This window comes from Raphanus sativus, chromosome 6, assembly GCF_000801105.2.
Source record: "Raphanus sativus cultivar WK10039 chromosome 6, ASM80110v3, whole genome shotgun sequence".
In the NCBI taxonomy this organism is placed as follows: Eukaryota; Viridiplantae; Streptophyta; class Magnoliopsida; order Brassicales; family Brassicaceae; genus Raphanus; species Raphanus sativus.
In genome coordinates, this window is record NC_079516.1 from 20,853,183 (window position 1) to 20,875,564 (window position 22,382).

General features: G+C 31.9%; 3 protein-coding genes across 5 annotated transcripts in view; 1 reads left to right on the plus strand and 2 right to left on the minus strand.

Annotated features, from left to right (window-relative positions):
• Positions 1–22,382, minus strand: part of LOC130496242 (ras-related protein RABA1c) — a 38,064-nt gene that overhangs the window by 7,781 nt on the left and 7,901 nt on the right. The gene's annotated exons all lie outside the window — the stretch shown is intronic.
• Positions 137–12,087, plus strand: LOC130496243 (uncharacterized). Of its 3 annotated transcripts, none has more exons than XM_056988168.1 (9): positions 137–247; positions 331–494; positions 626–676; positions 764–1,015; positions 1,129–1,223; positions 8,736–8,832; positions 10,301–10,402; positions 11,093–11,151; positions 11,804–12,087. In XM_056988168.1, exons 5-9 carry the CDS (start codon positions 1,196–1,198, stop codon positions 11,851–11,853), a joined length of 336 nt encoding a protein of 111 aa, XP_056844148.1. In that variant the 5' UTR covers positions 137–247; positions 331–494; positions 626–676; positions 764–1,015; positions 1,129–1,195; the 3' UTR covers positions 11,854–12,087. The 3 variants fall into 3 exon arrangements, with proteins under 3 accessions (XP_056844148.1, XP_056844149.1, XP_056844147.1); XM_056988169.1 differs by having other exon boundaries at positions 1,146–1,223; XM_056988167.1 differs by lacking the exons at positions 137–247; positions 331–494; positions 626–676; positions 764–1,015 and adding exons at positions 6,965–7,073; positions 7,702–7,772; positions 7,884–7,977 and having other exon boundaries at positions 1,022–1,223; positions 11,804–12,066.
• On the minus strand, positions 12,089–14,439 carry LOC108836063 (uncharacterized). The gene is made up of 9 exons (XM_056987060.1): positions 14,311–14,439; positions 14,158–14,234; positions 13,791–13,850; positions 13,598–13,716; positions 13,428–13,512; positions 13,212–13,341; positions 12,676–12,857; positions 12,465–12,588; positions 12,089–12,376 (listed from the first exon to the last, which is right to left on the minus strand). The coding sequence occupies exons 1-9, from the start codon at positions 14,437–14,439 to the stop codon at positions 12,143–12,145; spliced, it is 1,140 nt and encodes a 379-aa protein (XP_056843040.1). The 3' UTR covers positions 12,089–12,142.

Consider the following 22,382-nt stretch of genomic DNA (forward strand, 5'->3'; position numbering starts at 1 on the left):
CCACTGTATAAAAGAATTCTCTAATGATGCAGGATATTATCAAGATGGACCGAAAATGACTCCAAAAAGAAAGCTTAGCCCATATAATAGATTCCTTTCTTATATCACTTATTGTCATAATTATTATATATCTATACCGACAATCAATTTTTTAAAAACATCTTCTAATTCTAAATTTCAGACAAAAAAAAATAAAAAGACAACAATTGAATCGTTCATCGACTGTATCGACTCTGCTGCTTTCCAGGTGAACTCGATTCCCTTTCTTTTCCTCGTTTATAAATCGATGATTTTTAAACTTTTCTTATTCAAATTTTTGTTTCACATCAGAATCTGAGACGAAGTTATTGTACCAAAGATTTAATAGTATGGATCCGATGAAAGAGAAGAGTATTGGATACATGAAAACACAGATCTTGCTGTACTCGGCCGTTTTGGAGAGCAGATGAAGATGGCGTGAAATGTGACAGAAGATGAAAATCAGATCTGCAAGGGTAATTGAAATTAAAATAATATATTTTTTTCTTCGTTTCATTGTAATAATTACAATGAAACCACTCATAAAATAGATCTAATTTATTTTGTTTTTTTCTGTGTTTTATATTATTGCTATGTGATTGAAAAGTGTGGGGATGCCTCCAGAGATATGTAAAACGTGTATATCACAACTTCAAAGGTACTAATTGTTAGAACTTACGCTTGGGTTATATTATGTAGTGTCTAAGAAACAGTTTGATTTTTGTTATATTTTGTTTGAGATCAGGAAAGACCAAGAGTTGTTATTCAGGAAGTGCAATAGCACCTAAACAACAAAAGATAAGTTTACTTGCTCAATATCATTGTTAATATAGTTTCAATTTTTAAAAACTTCATGGTTCCAATCTTTATTAATTTATATATTATATATATCAGATGGTTAAAATTAGTTATATTCTTTTACAGTGGTTATGAAGATGATACCGAGTTTATGAAGATAATGGAATAGCTTTGAAATTATAAAAAGAAGCACACATGGGTAATATAACAATGCGAAATTATTTGTATATATTACATTAGGAATATAACTAATAGTCTATACAGATTTCTCCCTTGTTCTTCTTATTGACTTTATATTTTATAAATTGTGAGGTTTGTATATGGGATAGACAACAAAATGGAGATAAGGAGCATAACGGTTCTGAGATGAGGAATCACTATGGAACATCTATTACGTAAATTAAAAGGTAATATACTACTCCACTCATATTTGTGGTATATTAGGAATGAACTGACATATTAGTATTGCATTAAGAATGTAACTGAGGAGTAATATAAAAAAGAAAATATTATACTGAAATTTTCCTAAATCCCACATTGTCTGAGCGTAATCACACACGCTTATCTGTGAACCATATAGAAATATGTGAAATAAAAATAAATGTCGAATCAAATTTAAAACATACTCAGAGATTTTGAAACACCTCTTTGAAAACAACATTTCTTGTTTGTTTCTGAGGCTTTCCATCCTCATCAACGATCAAAATCTTCAAACCTTTCTTGGATGTGACCCTAGAGATAGCAACATAGAGTTGTCCATGAGAAAATACTGGTCGCGGTAGGAATATTCCAACATGTGAGAGAGATTGCCCCTGACTTTTATTAATAGTGATAGCAAATGCCACAGAAATTGGAAGCTGTCTTCTCCTCATCTTGAATGGTAACTTCTTGTCTGATGGAGTAATAGTCAGTCTAGGAATCAAAACAACTTCCCCAACTTTCTTTCCAGTAATGATTCTCGCCTTGACACAGAAATCTGACATATCTATAATCTGCAATCTAGTTCCATTCATTAATCCTCCAACATGATCAATATTCCTCAGCAACATAACAGGACATCCAACTTTCAACCTAAGATTGTGATTTGGTAAACCTGAAGTCTTGATACTGTTAAGAAAATCTGGTGTGAGAGCTTGATCATTAACGGAACGTGTATCAGATGGGTCGATACTGTCAGAGCTTAGATAGATTCTCTCCTCACCTGAAATTATTTTAAAGTTTTGAGTTATTAGACACGTTTTTAATTTTGCAAAGAAAAAAATATATGAATTGATTAAAATGTACTTACCATCTAGTTTATCCAACATATGTTGATTTATATTGTTCACATCCTCATTAGTTGGACAGAGAATAGCTCTCTCTTGGAAAAAAATAGGATCTCTTTGCTGCTGTAAAGCTGATGAATCTCCATATACTTCTATGCTGATCGATTCTATCGGATCATGTGCATCCATAATCAGAAACTCATCAGGAATAGTGATTAGTGCATCACCATCATTAGGCTCACCAGCGACTCCATCGCCAACATCCAATATCCATTTAGAAAATTCCTCTAGGTCCTTCAACTCTTCAGCAGTCATATCAGTCGACAACAATCTCATATTCTTTGTTAGTTTGAGGACTTTGCAATGTTTCCACAGATGGCTCCGATTCAGAGAATTCATCACTATTTCAGCCCTTGAACCACCATTAATAACAGGCAGTACTTGCCTGAAATCACCACCTAATACAACAACTTTCCCAGCAAATGGCATCTTCTCTTTTATCTTCATAATGTCTACCAAGCTTCTGTCCAGTGACTCGAAGCAATGTTTGCTCATCATCGGTGCTTCATCCCAAATTATCAGTGAGGCTTCTTTAACCAAATTAGCAGAATCGGTGCCTGGTGTCAAATTACATAGGGAAAATTCATCAGGATCGATTGGTATTCCAAATCTAGAATGTGCAGTCCTCCCTCCTTGCAACAGAAGCGAAGCAATACCACTTGATGCAACATTCAAAACAATCTCACCCCTGGATCTAATCGCAGCAGATAATAATCTCCACAAAAACGTCTTTCCAGTCCCACCAAATCCATAAACAAAGAAAATACCTCCTTTTTTTTCTATAACTGCCTCCATAATCTCCTCGTAAATCTTTCTCTGCTCATCTGTCATCTTTACGATGTCCCTATCGTGTTCTTCTCTTAAATCTTCACGGTTGTAGTTCAGCTCATCAAGAATCAGAACATTCTGACTATCATCTGCATCACAGAAAGGCTTTGGCATTTTGTTCCAATTTGACAGTGAAGATCCATTGCTTTTCAATATTTTCTCTATCTCCAATAAAGCTCCTTCTTTTTTCTCAGCATCGGTTAGGCATAATTCTGTAAAATAAAAGTCTGATTGTTAGCAAAATAATTTTTTGTTATTTAACAAAAGCTTATAAATTGACGAAACAGAGGTAACAAAAACAACCTGGTCGGTTAAGATTTTTCCTCTGCCTATATTGTATGTCTTCTGAAAGAAACTCCCATGTGTTTTCCCAAACTTTTTCTGGCATTGACAAAGTCATGGACATGAGCATTACCGCAAAGGCATGTCGTAGAACAGATGCACTGCTCGTATAGCTTGACCTGATTATATCGTCAATGTATTCTTGATCATCTTCTAAAAGACCACGAGCAAAACATGTTTCTTTGAACGAAGGGTATAGCACATCGTTGTAGGTCCTTATGTCTTCAAAGCATGTTGGTCCACGAACAATATTCAGCAACACACGTTGATAATATGCTTCCTCGAACTTCTTTGGGGCATAATTAATTCTCCCAATGCTGAAACCTCGTTTTCTCTCTTGCAGTTTTCTCTCTTTTTTGTTCCATATAAACCTTGTTGGAATCTCAGCTAATGTTAGCTTCCTAGAAACTTCACTGACCTTGTTCAACTCAAACCAGGCCAGGAGATAGGTATTCTGAATTAGCATACGACTTGTTACTTCCTCATAAGTGTCATCATCTTTAAAGATGATTATCTGCTTTCCTGGTAAATGAAACTGAATTTTTTCAACTGCCACTGATCTGTAGTGAATAGGAAACTTTAGAGTTCTCCATGAAGATTCACATGCCGAGACGTATCTGAAACACAAAAATAAACGGTTTAGTATAACAAAAATAATGAAATGAAGTTTAAAAAATTAGTTGTTCAAAATCCATACGCCATTTAATTACCAGATATATAAAACATAAGTACCTGCCATCGAAAAATTTTTTTATTTCATTTTTCTCCTGTTTTCCTTTCTGGTTCACATCAGTATTATCCGAAGAACCTCCCTCTTTGGGTCCTTCAACTGCAACAGTGATCCGATCCTGGCCCTTGTTGATATACTTGAATAAGTATTTGATAGAACCGGATTGATTACACCACTCCACATTAATATGAGCTCTGTACATAAGAGACAAAGTTCTATTATACGGTATAACATATCTGTTGTCGCACTTGAAACCTTTTTTCTCAACGAAATGATCATTATCACGTCTCCTGTAAACCGGGAATCCCTCTTTATTAACAGTTGTCCTGCTTGAAAACGCCTTCGGATATAGCTTTGAACATTTTCCATTTTCCATACATGGTGATTTCGTATTGACAACTCCACAAGGCCCATGAATCATCATGTCTTTAACCACTTCATAGAGTTCTGGATCCTCAGATTTGTCTGGAATTTCTGCTGAAATGGTCTGGTCAATATGGTCAGTTGTAGACAACTTAGAACTGGGATGCATGAATAACAAAATGTGAGCATGCGGCAAGCCACGTTTCTGGAATTCAACTGTATACATTGCTGCATTAAAAAAAAAATATCAATAAAAGCATTTAAATATAACATCGATTTTTTTTAATAATTATGAATAGAATGAAACTAACTTACATGCCACTGTTTTTCCCAGTATCTCATTATCAGTTAAATCTGTCATAAGTGAATCCAACTTCATCTTGAAAACTCGAGAAATGATTTCTGGCCTATCCTCTGTATTCAGATTTTTCTGTGTGAGATACCTTGTAATTTCTGGCCATTTAGGGTTGCACGTAAATGTGATGAACAGATCAGGGAAACCAAAATGCCTGCAAACGGCCATTGCGTCTAGATAGTTATTCTTCATGTATCTTGGTGAACCGGTGAAAGAAGCTGGCAAAAAAAATCGAGCACCTTGATCATTCATATCAACTTGCCCATTGTTTTCAGCCTGTTTAATCGAGTCGTAGCTGTCAGACCTTAGACATTTCTGATTAAGCTTTAGAAAACATAGACGGTTAGTCTCAATAGTTGTGAAAGCATCAACTAAGAACTGCTGAAATAATTTTCTTGAGTGAAGAAGAGTTTGACATTCACCATCCCTCTCAAATAGACGAAAAGCAAACCATTGCCGCATACTTATATCCTTTCTCTTTAGCTTATCAGTAGCAGGAGAATCTCTCTTTTTAATTCCAAGCCTGAATCCATCTTCTCCATATGTAAAAATAAGCGGATACTGAAGTGCAAGATAAGAAGGATGTATCTCACTAATCCTTTTTAACCATCCTGTCTGTTTCTCTTGTAAAACGATGTCACGCCTGTCCATTTCCATATTGAAGTCTCCGGGAATCAAAGCAGCAACTTCAGATGAGATTGGAGTATCATACGTCCGTCCATCCTTTTCACGATTGCTCACTATCCTCATATGAAACTTTTCATTAGGTTCCATGCTCAATCTCTCACGTGCCTGACGAAACTTCTTCACATAAGGATTAACATCATCCAGAACTTTGATAATATCTTCAATAATATGTTTTCTCAATGCCTGCTTCTTTGATTTATCTGATTCCGTGTTGTACTTGCTGAAAGGAAAAACGGGTCAAAAATATTATTAAACACGCCAGTAGATCATTAAACACGCCAGTTTCATATAAAGTATAGATCATCGCTTTAAAATCCTCGTACATACCTCATAATCGAGTCTCTATCATCAACCTCGGTTTCAATGTCAACGATGTATAGCTGAGAAAACTTTGCCGAATCACCCTCATCTGGTTTCATACTGCCCATCAAATGGTAGTTTTCACCTTGAAGTGTAAAGGTTTTTGGACCAACACCATTAGGAGAAGAGCGATCAACTTTTCCACCGAGAGAAGTAAACGAAAACAACATGTTCAATGCTCTTAAATTTTTCTGGTAGTATCTACTTTTCTCATCTTTTCCATAAAGGAGTTCCTTTATAACCAAAGGACTCTCTCTCAACATAGGCAGCTTAACTTGTCCTTGTCCACAACATAGAGAAAAAATAGGATTTTTCTTTGTTCTTGTCTTTCGGTCTATCCGTTCACCATACCACATTTTGGCTTTACAATACTCACATTTGAAAGTAGGATTACCCTCATCAATATATGCTGTAATAGACACAGAAATGTATGAGTTTTCAAACAAAATATATATGAAAACACATATTTAATAGGTTGTGTAATGTAACTTACGAATTGTTTTCAGAGATGCATCCAATGGGCGATTTAGTTTATTTGCCTCTCTTTTGGCATCACGAGCTTTTATTTTGTTAACAATAGACTGAAAGTCGAACTTTTCTGAATCGACGTCCCTGAACAAATATTCTGAATAAGTTGAAAGAGCAGAAGATGAACCACTGTCTTCACTGCTTAAATCATATTCCTGGTTATAATGTCTTTCAGCAACTTCTGCATTTTTTTGATAAATTTATTAAGTTAAATAAGTGTTCATCATGATCTGAATTAAAATATAGAAATTAAAAAAAACAAAATACCTTCCTGGGAATTGACATCATCAGTTTCAAATAACTGTTTAGGCTCGATAACTGTAGAGTCAAACTTTGATCTCAGGGTATTTCGGCTAGATGATGACATATCTCCCCGAAATTCATTTGCTAAAACATCACAGTTTATACATTAGTATTTGTAAATATGTATATCATACAAACTAATAAGCTTTACTATGTATACATACACCCATAGTTATTAGTTGTTGGACTTGGACCCTGTAAGCCTTTTAGACCATGACCTGTATTCAAATTTGAACAAATTAGAAGAGTCAAATAATGATCAATCAAGCATAAAAAGGGTCCCTCAAAAAAATCATCACACAACATATATTTATCTTACTTCTGCAGTAGCCCATACTTGTGGAAGCTACATATGGTGTTTGTGAAAGCGTGCCAAATCTGGAAGAAGATATAGGTGGACTCTGAACAATTTGCGAACCAATACCACCACTTTGAGGTAAGTTTGATATATCTTTTAATATCCTGCCAAAAGCACCAGTCAAAGGTATAGTCTGATTGTTGAGTGTTTTCTTGAATATTGAGTTAGGAGTAGTATAATTATCTTGCATATCCGGAGCTTTCTTTAAATCATCCAAAGGTCGCTGTTGTGGTCTCTCCCACTCTGAATTTGATGATAGGATCCGAAGTTTAGCTGTTTAAATTTTATTAAGCATTTACATTCATGATCTTTAATAATTATAGTAACACTTGAAGTGTATTATATGTTACCTGATGATGCATAGAACTCATTAGAAGAGATATTTGCTGAGAGAGGCTGATTTGATATGCTGAGTTGTGAAGCAATGGTTCCTTGAATAACGCTGCTTATTTCGTTTTTTGGTGTGCTCCTAATTATACTCTTAAGCATCCGGAGTCCTATGTCTAAAAAAATACACATATATAGATGCATAGTAAGATCGAGATATACATTGTTGCATATGTACTTTAGTTGTTCACTCACAACGCTCGTCTTTTTGTAGTCTGGTGACCTTCGTTGGAGGAATATGTTTTTCTCGTTGGTTGTCTGCAATAAAGAAATCTATCATTATAAATCTTAAAATATGTCAACACTCTCTTCCTTGCAGGTACATATAGATGCGAGATGTGAGGTGTACAAAAAAACACAATAAGAAAAATCAATTACTCTTCAGATGAGGTATGTTTGTGACATCTTCTAAAACCACCCCTCTTCTGCTATTTGATTTCTGAGTCTGCGCCTGATGATTATCGTTCTCATCATTAACTGGTCTCTGTTTTCTCTTCTGAGATGGTTGATCATGGGATAACACTGGTTTCTTTGGATTTTTCATCGATGATTGATCTACTACTGCATAGTCCCGCAAAACCCTTACGTGAGCTAAGTAATTTGTTTTTGTAAATTATATTGTTTTTAATAAATTCGGTGTGATTTGGTTTTGAAGTAAAATCAGTTAGAAAACAAATCATCTGAATCTTTATTCCAAATATAGTTAGGATTGTAAAAAATACTATAAAATTTAAAAATCATATATTTAAAATGATTATAGTTATGATATCCTTAACTATAATGATATCAGATATTATAATGATGATCAATCAAACTTATTATCCATGTATAAAATCTTTCGAATTTTCAAAATTATTATTTATAAATTTTAATTATAACGATATTGCAACCAATATATAATATTTTCTGTTTCAGCAGTATTGGTTTTACTTTATTTATAAATTATAATTAGTGTTGGTTTTACTTATCACAGTAGAAAATAAATCATACTTTGAACTTGAATATAAATTTTAAAATTATTATAGAATCCATTGGTATTACTTTTCGCTGTATTGGTATTACTTTCAGTTTTAGATAGGATGATAATTTCTTTTTATACCGATATTGCAACTAATATAAAATAATTTGTTATAAAACGAAGAACTAAAACAAAAATGATCTTGAAAACAACCATCATAAATATCCAAAGCATAAAACAATGTGTGTTTGAAAACACTTATTAAAAAAATCTAAATAAACAAAAAGCAAAGTGTGTTGTTAAACACTTATTAAAAATAACTATTCGCAGATTTAGTTCTTCTTTAAGCCTGGCACATCACTGCTAATCTTTCTCTATCTTGATACTTTTGACAGGGCGTAGCTTCGTAGCAGAAGTGGTATCTGGAACCTCAATAATCTCTTCTCCTGATCGCTTAGAAGGAGTGGCCATCTTGACAGAGCTTTCATCACTGTAAGTTAGTTGAGACACCTAGAGTATATCCAGCATGTTTAGTAAATATGTTTAAATCAAAAATATAAATAGGTTGAAATTATCATTATGCAATCAAATTAATAAGTAAGCAACAGATAAACAAAATAGATTAATACCTCTGAACCTGAGATTGACAGTGTGCCCTTTCCAGACATAGTTTCAGACTGGGAATCAACCATGCTGGTGTTGTAAACTGACCAGACCTTAAGAACTGTAAATATCTCAGATCCTTTTTCAATTGAAACCCCAAACTTATAAGTTTTCCCCACAAGGTCAGTAATACAGTCTGGCAATAACTCTGGATCTTCAATCTAAAACAATTTAGGATAATAATTAGAATTTTAATATCTCCCAAATCGTTGGTATAGTATTTAGGAACACATAAATACTATATGGAAGTAAAAAACATGACAGTAAAATACCTCATCCAAAGAACCATTAAGAACTTTTTCAGCTTTTATTCCAATAACTGGCCAGGCAATCCAATCAAGAAGTACAAATTTGGCTTCAGCTGTATCATCCTTAACTTTCACATAGAGCTTGTACCTAATTTTACAGACATTAAGAATAAAATATATTGGATAAACCGTAATGATATAATATGTGTAAGCAAACCACGGTTTAAAGTTGTGAGAGGGGATAATAAATCAAACTAATTAACACGATATATAGTGTTGTTTTAAGGTATTAAATTATAAGTAAGCAAACATTAATTATATAATATGAGAATAATTAGTACAACGAATTTATTACCTTGGTTTAACATTCTTCACATTTGTTTTGCATTTTTCACACCAAAACAAAGGTTGTGTTATGATGGAAGGATCAACATCTTCCTCAAGGACTTTAAAAGTCCTGGTTTGACATAATGCACATCCAAAATAATACCATGCGTAATTAGTATCTATAGCATAAATTGTAGCAACAACCTTGCACTTATCAACCTATAAAATAAATAACATGATTAGTATCTCAAATTATATGAAAACTAAAATGAGAAGGCAACAAAAAATTTATCTTAGTAATAATTTAAACATCGACCTCTGTGCAACAAAATAGCTCAGATATGGTTTTATCTTCAACTGAAATCCAACTTTCTAGTTTCTGTCCATTTCCATTGGTGGCTTGAGCTACAATATCTTTGCCTTCTTCACTTGTTTCAACAATGCTCATAGAATCATCATTGAACTTGTAACTACAGTGCATTTAAAAATATAAGAGATAATCAAAAATAGATATAAACAGTTATAATTTTAGAATCGTAGTTAATAGGTTTTGTAAATCATACGCTGCTTTTAGTTCCTCGGTTTCTTTTATGTTAGGATTGAACACCAATTGTGAAGAATCATAACCATTTGAGATTTGGAGTTTACCTAAGAGATATTTTAATGTTAATCACCAATTTTTGTTATAAATAAATACTGATGTCAAAATTCACCTCTAAAAGCTCCGATTTTTGCAAAACGGATGAGACAAACAACCACTCCAAACTGTGCTTCCTCTCTGTGAGATTCCATCTCCTCAGCAAACTTCCCCCACAAACAACATGGTATGCGTTCATCCCTAAAAAGAAAAGTAATTACTGTAAAATTTCAATCAATTATTTAGACAGATTAATATTTATAAGCATATACATAAGGGATATGTTCACCTGATGTCTCTCAGTTGAAATTCTATTTTTTTCTTTTCCTTTCCACCACAATTGAGTGTCTGAATCTCTGACACTTCAATAGCTTGTCCAAGAATTTCTATTTCAAAACATAAACATATTTAAAACACACACTCTAAAATGAATACAGATAATATATATAAGTTACGCAGAGACATACCAATTAAGATATTGTCATCCAACTTTCCACTCATGACAGAATCAAATGTTGCTAATGAAAGAAACAGATCATCGTTTTCAAAATCAGAGGGTTTAATAACCGTCTGGTTGATGAAAGTGATCTTGAACATGTGCTGCGTTTGTCTGTAATTTTTGCCAACAGGACTCACTTGAAAGTTATAGAACGTCTTCCACTCACCAACATTGCATTGTTCTCCCAAAGATCTCAGATAGTTTTTCTTACATGTAGCATGGATCTTGCATCCCTGATTATCAGACAAAAAAATTAAAGATGAGTCATTTGTATGTAGTAGTAATGTATGAGAAAGATAACAGAACATTTTCAATACCTTTTTGTCTGATAACACGATCTCCAAACTTTCACCAAAATTAGGATTTGTTGGTTTCCAGGTATGGAGCACTTTGGCTTCGATCAACCAAGCTGTCTTCCATGGTCGAATCTCATCAAGGTAAACTTTTTTTAGCTTGGAAGACATATTTTGAGAAATGTAAAAAATGAAAGCGATGTGTGTTGCTTGGAGGATAAAATGCAACATCTATATATAAAGAAAAGCTAAGGTGTTCAGCTCCGCAAATAACTATTCGATACAGTTAGGAATATATTTTAGTTAGATATTGTAGTTAGATTAAAAAGCGATGTGTTAAAAAATATCATCAATCTTAGAGAACAAAATCTATAAATTATTGGATATTCTGATACCGAGTAGTTAATAGATATTTTAGTTAACAATATTGTTGGTGTGCTGTTATGATTTCTGTGAAAATCGACTTTGAAAGATATTTCAAAATTAGAATATTCTCAAATGCTCAAGTACATTGTAGATTTCATGTATATATCATCGTCAATTGCAACAGTATTATATTCAGTTTCCAGGACTTTTTAATGCGAAAATAACTATTTTTCTAATCCTGTGTATAAGACTATTTACAATACTGTTGCGGGAAAAATAGATGGTCGTATTTTTTGTTTTCTTAGGTATTGTGAAATTTGGTTAATGTATATACCGTATTGTAATCCAAATTTTCACCAAAATGGATGATATAATGGTTAATAAAGTCCTATACTTGCATTGATACTGTTGTTTGTTATTTTACATTCAGGATGTGTGGAAGAAGACATTTATATAAGGAGAACGGGAGTTACATGTTAGTAATGCAATTAAGGTATGTAATGATAAATCTATACTATTAGAAATGAATTAGGTATGGAACTGATTCTGGATAGTTAGGATATTGGGGAATAATTGTTGATTGATATTAACTTTTTTTGGAAATTATTTTGTTCATTCTTATATAATAAAACCAATTTTATTAGAATCATAGAATAAAGATAAAAACCCAGGACAAAAAGCATCCCGTAAAATAAAAACCCATAAAAGAAGCAAACAGAAATAATAAGGCAAACCTAAAAAAAAAACATCTAAGAATACGAAAATAATATCAGCCACTCTCATCCACAATTTTCAACACTTTGCATTGCTTCTTCCTTGAAGCAATAGAGTTCTGATGCAGAAACTTGGTTCTTTTCCATATAGCATCAGTCAAACTCCAAACTTTCATTGCATTGAATGTGACCAGTACAGAAGAATTGTTTCCATCAATTGAAATTCCAAAACCATAAGATTTGCCAACGATGTCCACAATCTCAGGTGGTAACATATCTTGAACTTCAATCTGTTATTATACAAATCAGTAATATTAAAATATTAATATTAGACAACTTGTGATAATATTAGTAGATGATAAAGCAAAAATATATCACCTCATCAAACAAAACATTAACCAATTTCTTTGCTGATTTTTTCACAATATATGTTGCAACCGAGTCTAGAAGTGTGATTTTTGATTCACCTGTCTGATCCTGCACCAGACAATCTAACTTGTACCTAATAAAACAGCACAAATAAAATGATAAGCTATTTTTTTTTTAAAATAAATATATGTATCATCAGAATAAGGTAGTCAAATATTACCTTGGATACACATGGGTAACATTACTATGACAAAACTCACACCACCACATCTGGACATCTGATTCAGCAAAACATACAGGCGATTTGACTACCTTATTTTGACAGACCACACAAGCACAAAACCACCATCCATTCAAGGTATCGATAGCATAAACTGAACAGATCACTCTGCAATTTCCACCCTACAAACACATAAAAATATAGGGAGTTCAAAAAAAAATTAGTTGTTCATCTTATATATACATATAAGTCATGGTATGAACAATAATAAGAACCTTGGTATTAAATATAACGTTAACATGTTGAAGAGATTCAAAATGGTTAATATATAAATCAGGCTTAATTTTTAACAATTTATAATCCACGATTAATAACTCAACTTGGTTAATATTTTAATGCGATTAAACAAAAGGTAATATGATACATTTAAATCAACGATTTATCCAAAACGAAATTAAGCATTATATAAATCAAATATTCTAATAATAAATCCAAAACAGAAAACAGGGGTTTATAGGATGTCATTAGAACAAAACCTTTTCAAAGTGTTTCATCTCTTGAATGGTTATGAAAGGATTTTGGGACCATCTCTGGCGCTTTTCCTGGATCTGTAACTTGGCACAGATGTTTTGGTTCTTTTCAAAAGTTGTTGCATCACCATGTAACCTAAGAAAAAATAAATAAAAAACATAATAAATCATAAACTGTATTCCTATATAATATTTTAAAATAAGCCTATATGAGATTCTTACTTTTGTTTAAGTGATTCTGCTTCCTTGATATCTGGGTTTATAAACACCAAAGTATAATGAAATGCATTGACAATTCTCCATTGATCTGAAAAAAATAAAATGAACAAAGATATCAATTAAATAAATATAAGAAACGTAAAATATTTCATTATTTTAAAAGTATAATATACCATTGCATTTGACAATTTTAGCAAATCGAATGAGACAAATATCTCCACTTTTTGGTTTGCCCTCTTGGTTAAGTAGATCAGCTAATCTACCAGAAATGCAGCACTGTAGGCGATGGTCACTGAGATGATAAAATAGCAAAGCATTTTTAGGATCAGAATAATGCTTTAAAAATCAATACCGTTAAAGCCTCACTTGCTATCACGGAGAGTAAACACCAAATTGGACACTTCTTTCCTTGCAGATTGAATAATACTGTTATCTCAAAGTCTATGATTACTCCAATCACATCTGTTATTCATCAAAATATTAGTTAAATAAATTCGAAATATATATAAAATAAGAAAAAAATAGATTAGAAAATAGAAGTTACCAATAAGAAAACAACTGTTAAGTGAACCATCTATAATGGTGGCAAAATCTTTTAGATCAATGAACATGTTGTCGCAGCATGTGAACTCACAGTCGGTTATTGATGTGTGAACCATGAACTCCATTTTGTATACATGGTTAGTGGGTCGATTCATACCAGATGCTGAACTCAATGCAAAGTTGTAATTACTTTCCACTCTCCACACCACATTGCCTCTCAAATCGTTCCATTAGAGACTGTTTGCAAATGGCATGGATCTTGATACCCTATAAAATGATAAAAACAGAATTATATGTTACAGTAAATATATAAAAGTCACGACAGAGGGTATGAGTTTCTTACATTTTTGTCAGCTAAGACCATCTCAAGAGATGCACCATACTGGTGACTGAATGAAACCCATGTATGAATAACTTTCACGGCAACTCTCCATCCAGATTTATAAGGCTTAACCTCACTTAAATTGCTCATTTTGATTATGGAATCCATAAGTGGAGATATAAAAACCAAAACAGCGTGAGGAATGTTATGGTTTTGATGTTTTGGATTGTGTTATATATACTTGTTTAATCGGATATATATATTTAAAGGTTTATACTTCGGAATATTCTATAATTACTCTGTATTTTTGAATTTATAAAGTTGTTATGCTTAGATGGTACATTAGATAGCTGTCTCGATTTTATCATCTGCGTATAATCTAATATGTAAGTTGAATATTGATTGATTTACTCATTTTTGTTTGGATCTTATAGGAGATTTATTAGATTTTAATTGATTTAAATACAAAATACTTGTTATACTATGGAATATTCTATGGATATAAATTATTCGAAATCATTTAAGTTAGAAAAATATATTATTGTTGTTTTTCCTGATTATTTTTGTTTAAGTTTAGATTTTATACCAGAAGGTAATTCGGATATTAAAGGAATGTTTATCAGAATAATCAATTAGGATTGCTGCTGAAAATATATTAACAATTAGGATCTTTGTGTTTCTGTGAAGATATGATCAATTTCGATAATAATAATATGGGTTTATAATCTTTGAATTAAAGAAAAGAGACAGTAAAGTACCATGACTTTGTTTTAAAATATGATAACCTGGTTTTCAAATATGTTTTTGACCCGGACATAAGAACATGGTTATCATAATGAAATATCTAACAATAATAAGAACTTTGTTTTTAATATAACGTTAATATGTTGAAGATAGTAAAAATGGTTAATATATAAAACATGCTTAGTATAATAAAACAATTTAAAAGACACGATTAATAACAAACGGTTAATATATTAATGCAACTAAACACAAAGGAAATCTTTATCAACTAAATCATCGATTTTTTCCAAAAAAAAATTGAGCATTAAATAAATACAATAGACTAAAAATAACTCAGTGGCACAAAATGGTAAATATGGTTGAAACAGAAGGTTGCCTCAAAAAGGGCCTTCTGTTTAATAGTATTGATGTGAATTCGGTGAATTATATAAGTATCAATCTAAAAAGATAGATATCTGTAAAAAATAATTCCACTCTAGAAACATAGCTAAAATCATTTTTTTTTGAAGAAAATCTACATGTTAGGATTGGATCAAACTGAAATCACTTCGATTTGAATATATATATATATATATATATATATATATATATATATATATATATATAATGCTTCCAAAATTAAAAAATCATTTCAATTTGAAGAAGTGTATTTTTTTGGATTCTGAGGATCAAATAACATATTATAAACCATATATTTAAAAAATAATTTGTATACATAAAAGTATATGCATTATAGTAACACATAAATCAAAACCAATACCTATATCTAATTTTAATACTTTAACCATAAGAATAATATTTTTATGTATATGGTGAGGGTTTAAATAATTTTTTTATTTGGATTATTTACAATTGTATATATATGAATAGTAGACATAGATCATTATTTATTATACTAATAAATATAATATAATTGATTAGTTACTTAAATTTAATATTAACATAAATTGATTTCATTAGTTTCGAAAAATAATAGATTAGTTATTTAGTTCCTTAGTTTTAGGTATGATGTATAGTTAATAATAATTAAGTTAGAATAAATAAAAATAAAAAAATAGGTAGTTAAATATTATTGTCCAACCTGACTATTTATACGTAGATTAAAATTACTTCTCTTTTAATAGTATTGATACACATTATATATTAATTATATTTAATAACAAACAAGATTATACCAACATCATTAATGGAAATATAATAAAATTCTATTATTTTTCATAGTATATAAAAAGATTATATACGAAGGGTATTTCAATATCCTATTTTTTAGAGAAAGTACCTTAGTATAAGACGATGTATTTTGACTATTAGATCTAATCATAACAAGATTTTAAAATAAAAAAGTTTAGGAATATTTTCCAAAATTCTTATATTTTTCTTTTATGGCTACGTCATTATACAGAATATGAGTTGCATACTATAATATGATATATATATACATACATACATACATATATATAAGAGAAAAATAAAGTAGTTGAAATGTTACTTAATTCTATGGAAATTGGGTTGGATATCTACAAAACAATTCATAATTAAATATCTATCAAAAAGAAGTATTTCCATTATTTTGTAATATATCTTTGTAATATATGTTACCCCTAGTATCCGGTTAATGTAAAATCAAAATATTTTCTTCTTTTTCAATTATTAACTACCACCATTTTTCTTCCATCCCCAACACCTTACCCTCCATCACAGTTACAATATGATCATCACTAACTCAACACTATATTTTTTATTTATCGTTTCTTAGACACCACTTATTTTTCTATGATCAATAACCCTTTTTCATAATTATATCACCTCATTTTCATTTACATTTATCATTGAGCCACCAGCATTATAGCCACCACATCCACCTCTAAATATATAATCTTTGCTACATATATCGTTATTACCGCTACATACGCCGTCTGAAATCTACAGACCACGACGGTGTTATTGTTGAGGCGTCCTCGTTTGTATATTAAGTTTCCGGTTGTACTATTCTATTTGAACAATATATACTATGCTATTTCGTTTTTTACTATTCTATTTTGATAATGCTTTATATTATGTACTATGTGTTATATTTTGATTTTTGAGTTATGATTTATATTTCCTTTTAAAATTTAGTGATTAGTGTTTTGGGTTTAGTTTATGTAAGGTTTGGATTGACGTCGGGATGAAGATTACTTTCTTCCCTGCAATCATAGACATTTAAAAAATTTAAACAATATGTACTATGCTATTTCGTTTGTTACTATTCTATTTTGATAATACTTCATATTATGTACTATTTTCATATTTTGATATTTGGGTTAGAGTTTATATTTCCTTTTAGAGTTTACTGATTGTGTTTTAGGTTTAGTTTATGGAATGTTTAGATTGACGTTGGAGTAAGCATTACATCATTCCCTGCAATTATAGACATTTCAAATTTGAACAATATATATTACATTATTTGTTTGTTACTATTTTATTTGCATATTTTTATATTTGGTTTATGATTTATATTTCATGTTAGAGTTTAATGATTATGTACTATATTGCTAAATTTTCTGCCATAAAAGTTATGTTTTTATGCTATTTGTTAATTTTGGACATGCATAGTATAATATTTTTTCTGATCAAAACATAGTATAATATATATACTATTTTATATTTTAATTAATATGAACTCTATCATTTAGAATATTCTATTTTATGTATATAATACCAACATCACCACTTTACCAACAATTTTTGTTTTTCAGTGACATATGCTCTTACCGTCAACCGGCTTAAAAAAAGACAAAACTAGAAGAAAAGGAAGAAAATTCTAAGAAATCTAATAATGTCAACATCAATGCTATATTATTAATTTTCCTCTCAAAATTGACTATTACAAAAATTAACCCTTAATTCTATACAAAAGATGTATAATGGACTTATAATTAAACAATTGACAACACAGGGTTTCCGACCCAAATTATCAACATGTACCACTGTTGTCGACAATAAAATTTAGAACCAGCATTTATAATATACAACCCAAATAACCAAACATCAAATATAACAACACTGTAACAGTTTGTCTGTATGATATGTAAACTAAAGTAAATAAAAATATAACCCGTATTTTAATGTGGGTAGTATCCTAGTTTCTTAATTAAATATAACTTTTATACCTAACATCTCGCTTGTTTTGGCTATAAAATAAAACTCTACTCTTGTAATACTAACTAGGGGCCGAACCCCGCGCAAGCGCGGAGATATTGACTTTCGTTTTAATCGTAAGTTGTCAAGGAGTTGCTGTAGCTTGCGAAGTTATTGAATTTGAAACTGTGCAGTAGGTGTGAGTAGAATTGTATATTATGTGGTTCGTGGGTTGGTCGCTTTCTGTGGCTAGAGCTGGTTATGCTGTGGTGACTGGTGAGTTTATGAATCTGTTATTTTTAGTGTTCATATGGATTATCCCGAAAGTACGATCATATGTTTGCTGTTTTTCTGAATTTGTTAAAAATAATTGTTTGTGGTTTTATGTGTTACCATTAGTACTTTATTGTTTTGGTGGTGTTTTTGGGTGCCACTTCAGTGAAAGTTATTTTAATATTGCAGAGTTTGTAACTGAATTTGCAACTATTATAAAATCTTAAAATAGAATAGATTTAAGTGTATTTTTTTAGGCTGTAATCTTCATTTTTAAGTCAAAGAGTAATACAAATCATGTTTACATGACCGACGATTATGCATTGGTGAAGTTAAACTTTACTGATTTATAAAGTTGGGGACATTGGTAAATAAGTAAAGAAGTCATTGTAATTCTTACACCAATAAGAAATAGTTTACAGCATATCAAAGAGACAATAAAGTACGAAGTAGAGAAGATTGACGGTTAGATGGCCTTGCGAGAATCACTCACGGGGCATTTGCGTTTGTTCTCGTTGGCTGCATGACCTGACAGACTTGCATGTTCCTGGCAGATTCTGTTACTTGTCCAGATTCACGAACACATGGATTTAATGATAAAACCCCTACAAATAGTTACGAAAACATATGTTTATTATAATTCGCAAGATGGACATACACAGAGTTGAAGATCAGAATTTATCAACGAAGGATTTGATATCTATTGCCTTAAATATGCATTTTCTTGGCTTCGAGTAATACATTCTTGCAGCCAAGTTCATGCTGAAGTAGTTTGAGCTAAAAACGTACACTATGTCAGTTGGTCAAGGAAGTTGCAATATAATGAAATAGGAAAGCCTCGTTTTGAGCAACTTCAATTCCAGAAAAAGCATACCCTGTCTCTGTTTGATTTTAGCTCCTGCAAGGAAAAATAAAATACGAACTTCAATTCCAGAAAAGCATACTCTGTCTCTGTTTGTATTAAGCTCCTGCCAGGAAAAAAAAAGACAATGAAGTATATAATCTCTTAATCATCTCAAAACTGAACCATAGAAAGATGGAGAACACACCGCGCAAGCTGCAAATTCTTTTCCTGCACATTCCGTAAGTTGATCCTTAGTTTCTGAAACTCAACCCCGCTAAGCTCAATAATTTTACTGCAACCCAAAAACAAAACAAAAAACAAACATTCACCACCAAAAACAACGCTCATCAAACTCATAAAAGAGAAAGATGGTTACTTTCTGTGTGCTAGAGCTTTCATCAGTGTCATGTTTTCCTGCAAAACCAATATATCCACCGAGAATCAGTAAAATAACAATCTGCCACCACCACAAATGCACCAAAAATAAAAGTGCAAAAGGCAATGCCTTTTCAAGCTGCTCAGCATATTCTTTAGAAGAGAAGAGCATATTTTGCTGCGTCACTTTGCTGTTAATTAATTTCGCTTGACCCTCCAAATTGCTCACCAGAGATTCCTTCTCATTACGAACCTATGCACAAATTTCACGTGTGTGTTAGCCAAATCCCTAACACGAAAGACAAAGCTAATAAAGAAATCAAAACTTTAAAAAGGGACACGAATACATAACTTTGAAATGTAGTCCATAACTTTGACCTGGGATGTGTAAACTGAGGGAGCTAACTATCTCTGGGTTCTCTCCATCTTCAGTCTATAAGACCAATGTTTTTAATCGAGAGTATGAAACATAAGAGTAGCTTGAGAGGCTCGGATGACTGAGAAGATATAAGAGAGAGAGAGGTACCATCAGAGGACCAGCCTGAGAGGCCTAGATGTTGGTTAGCTTTGTCATCTCGCCATTGAAACCAACAAATGCAGCTTCGCCTGTCTCATCCGAAATAGTCATCCCCACATGATATCATCATAAAAGGACCTAATCTCAAATCAGACGAAATTAAATATCTAAAAGAGATTAAAAAAGTGTTTGAAAATGTGATGGATATACATACCAGTAATAGCTTTAGTCTGAGCAGCGACAACATCCATGGTCAGCCCATCCTCTCGCTGCTCAAGAGTTTTGCCAACACAGGCAATTACTTTCAAACCGTGACCAAGTGCATACGCAACCTTGTCTCTGACATACTACAAATGTAGAATATAGGTTTAATATTTTTTTTTCTGAACACCAGAGGTTAAAGATCATTAACCATAACTTTCAAATACAAATATATACAGCAGATTTTATTATTATTATCATGAGAGGTCACCAAACCTCATTTGATTCAGGAGTGACCAAGGATGTCCAAGTTCACAAGCATCTCCGCACTACACACACAGATTACAGAAGTAATGAGAGCCGGGATATTATATGAAATATGATAAGTAATCCAAATAACTTGTCGGTTAAAGAAACGGTTGATGTTTAGACTTCCATGGTGAGCAAAAGAGTCTCAGTCATAGCATCGGAAGAAGACATTATCCCAGAATCTTTCTACGCTTGATTAAGAAGTTGAACAGAGAATGATTGTGAAGGTTCATCCGACTCACAACCCTCTCCGATTAATAGTTTAACGTGAAGGAAACGGAGAGGTCGACATAGTTATTGGGTTTAATGAGAAAACATTGATTGCCGAAAGTAAGAGGAATACGTTGAATGGAATAGAAGCTTAAGAGTTCACAAGGAAAAATATTGTGTTGCAGGGAAAGATTAACGGAGACGGCGAGGCTGAGGGGTCGAACAGATAACAATGAAACCACAAAACGCAGAGTTTTGTTAAGTAACCAAACTTCCCTATATAACCAAACCGTGTAAATAATCGAACCAACGCCTATATACCAAAATCAGACGCCTAAATCGTCAAACCAAGCGCGAAAAATTAATGATCAAACCGAACAGAAAAGAAAACGTGGGTCCCACAGCCATAAAAATAATCTGCCGTGGCTGCTTTTAGAAGAGAGAAAACTCAGGCATTATATATATGATTCATCCATCATTTATTAAGTTTCTTCTCTACTAACATTATCAAAAAGTTGATTTCAAAAACGGCTCAATCTCTATCGATTTCTGGACATCTCTCTTTTTTCTTTATTTTCAATATTTGTAATGCTTTTAATAGATCAAACCGTGTTTTTATCATTAAGAGATTCATAAGATATATATCATATTTTGTACATTATTATATACTAGTTATATAATAAGGATTCTCACTGATGTCAAACCATTTCATGATGATGTTGTGTTTATTATTTAACGGGTTAGTTTACTTATGATGGTGTTTTTGTTATGATCGTCGTAGAGAATTCTCAGCTAAATTTAAGAAGGAGCTAAGGTCATAAAAGGAGAATCATTACAAGAAAACACGCTGATACTGAAGAACTTTTTCCTCGGTATTTCGTCGGAAAAAAACTCTTCGAAATTTCATTTTCCCTTGAAATGTCTTCGAAAATTTGTGACGGAATTTCGAGGAAACATAATTCCGAAATATTTAGAGGACAGTCCTTCGTCGAAGAGGTCTTCGGTATATATTGAGGAACAATTCCTTCGGTATATACCGATGATTATACCGAGGGAAAAGACCTACGAATATTTTCGAGGAAACATGTTCGTCGGAAAATTCCGAGGGAAGTTTTCCTCGAAAAATTTCGAGGACCAGTGTTCGTCGAAATTTTTCGAGGGACAGTTTCCTCGAAAATTTTCGAGGAAGGCAGCCCTCAAAAATTTCGAGGAAACTGTCCCTCGGAATATTCCGAGGAACACTTCCCTCGGTATATACCGAGGACAGCTGTTCCTCGGAATATATTGAAAATAATTTTTTTTTAAAAAAATTATTTATTTTTAAAAAAAATATTTTTAAAATTTAAATTCGAAAATATAAATTAAAATTTAAATTGAAAACATATTATTTAAAATTCAAAGTCATACAAATCAAAAGAAAATATTTCGAGTTTTTGAAAGAAATTAAACTACGGGTTTTGGAAGTCCGGGTCTGGCATGGTCGGGAAGTCCATGTTGGCG

Coding starts and splice junctions, on each gene's coding strand:
- LOC130496243 (XM_056988167.1), top strand. CDS start 7,884: ATGGTTGATCATGGGATAACACTGGTTTCTTTGGATTTTTCATCGATG. Junction 7,978..8,735: donor AAAACCCTTACGTGAGCTAA/GTAATTTGTTTT, acceptor TACTTTTGACAG/GGCGTAGCTTCGTAGCAGAA. Junction 11,152..11,803: donor CATGGTCGAATCTCATCAAG/GTAAACTTTTTT, acceptor TTTTACATTCAG/GATGTGTGGAAGAAGACATT.
- LOC108836063 (XM_056987060.1), bottom strand. CDS start 14,439: ATGAGCAATTTAAGTGAGGTTAAGCCTTATAAATCTGGATGGAGAGTT. Junction 13,342..13,427: donor GCAGAATCACTTAAACAAAA/GTAAGAATCTCA, acceptor ATTTTTTCTTAG/GTTACATGGTGATGCAACAA. Junction 12,377..12,464: donor TTAATGTTTTGTTTGATGAG/GTGATATATTTT, acceptor GTATAATAACAG/ATTGAAGTTCAAGATATGTT.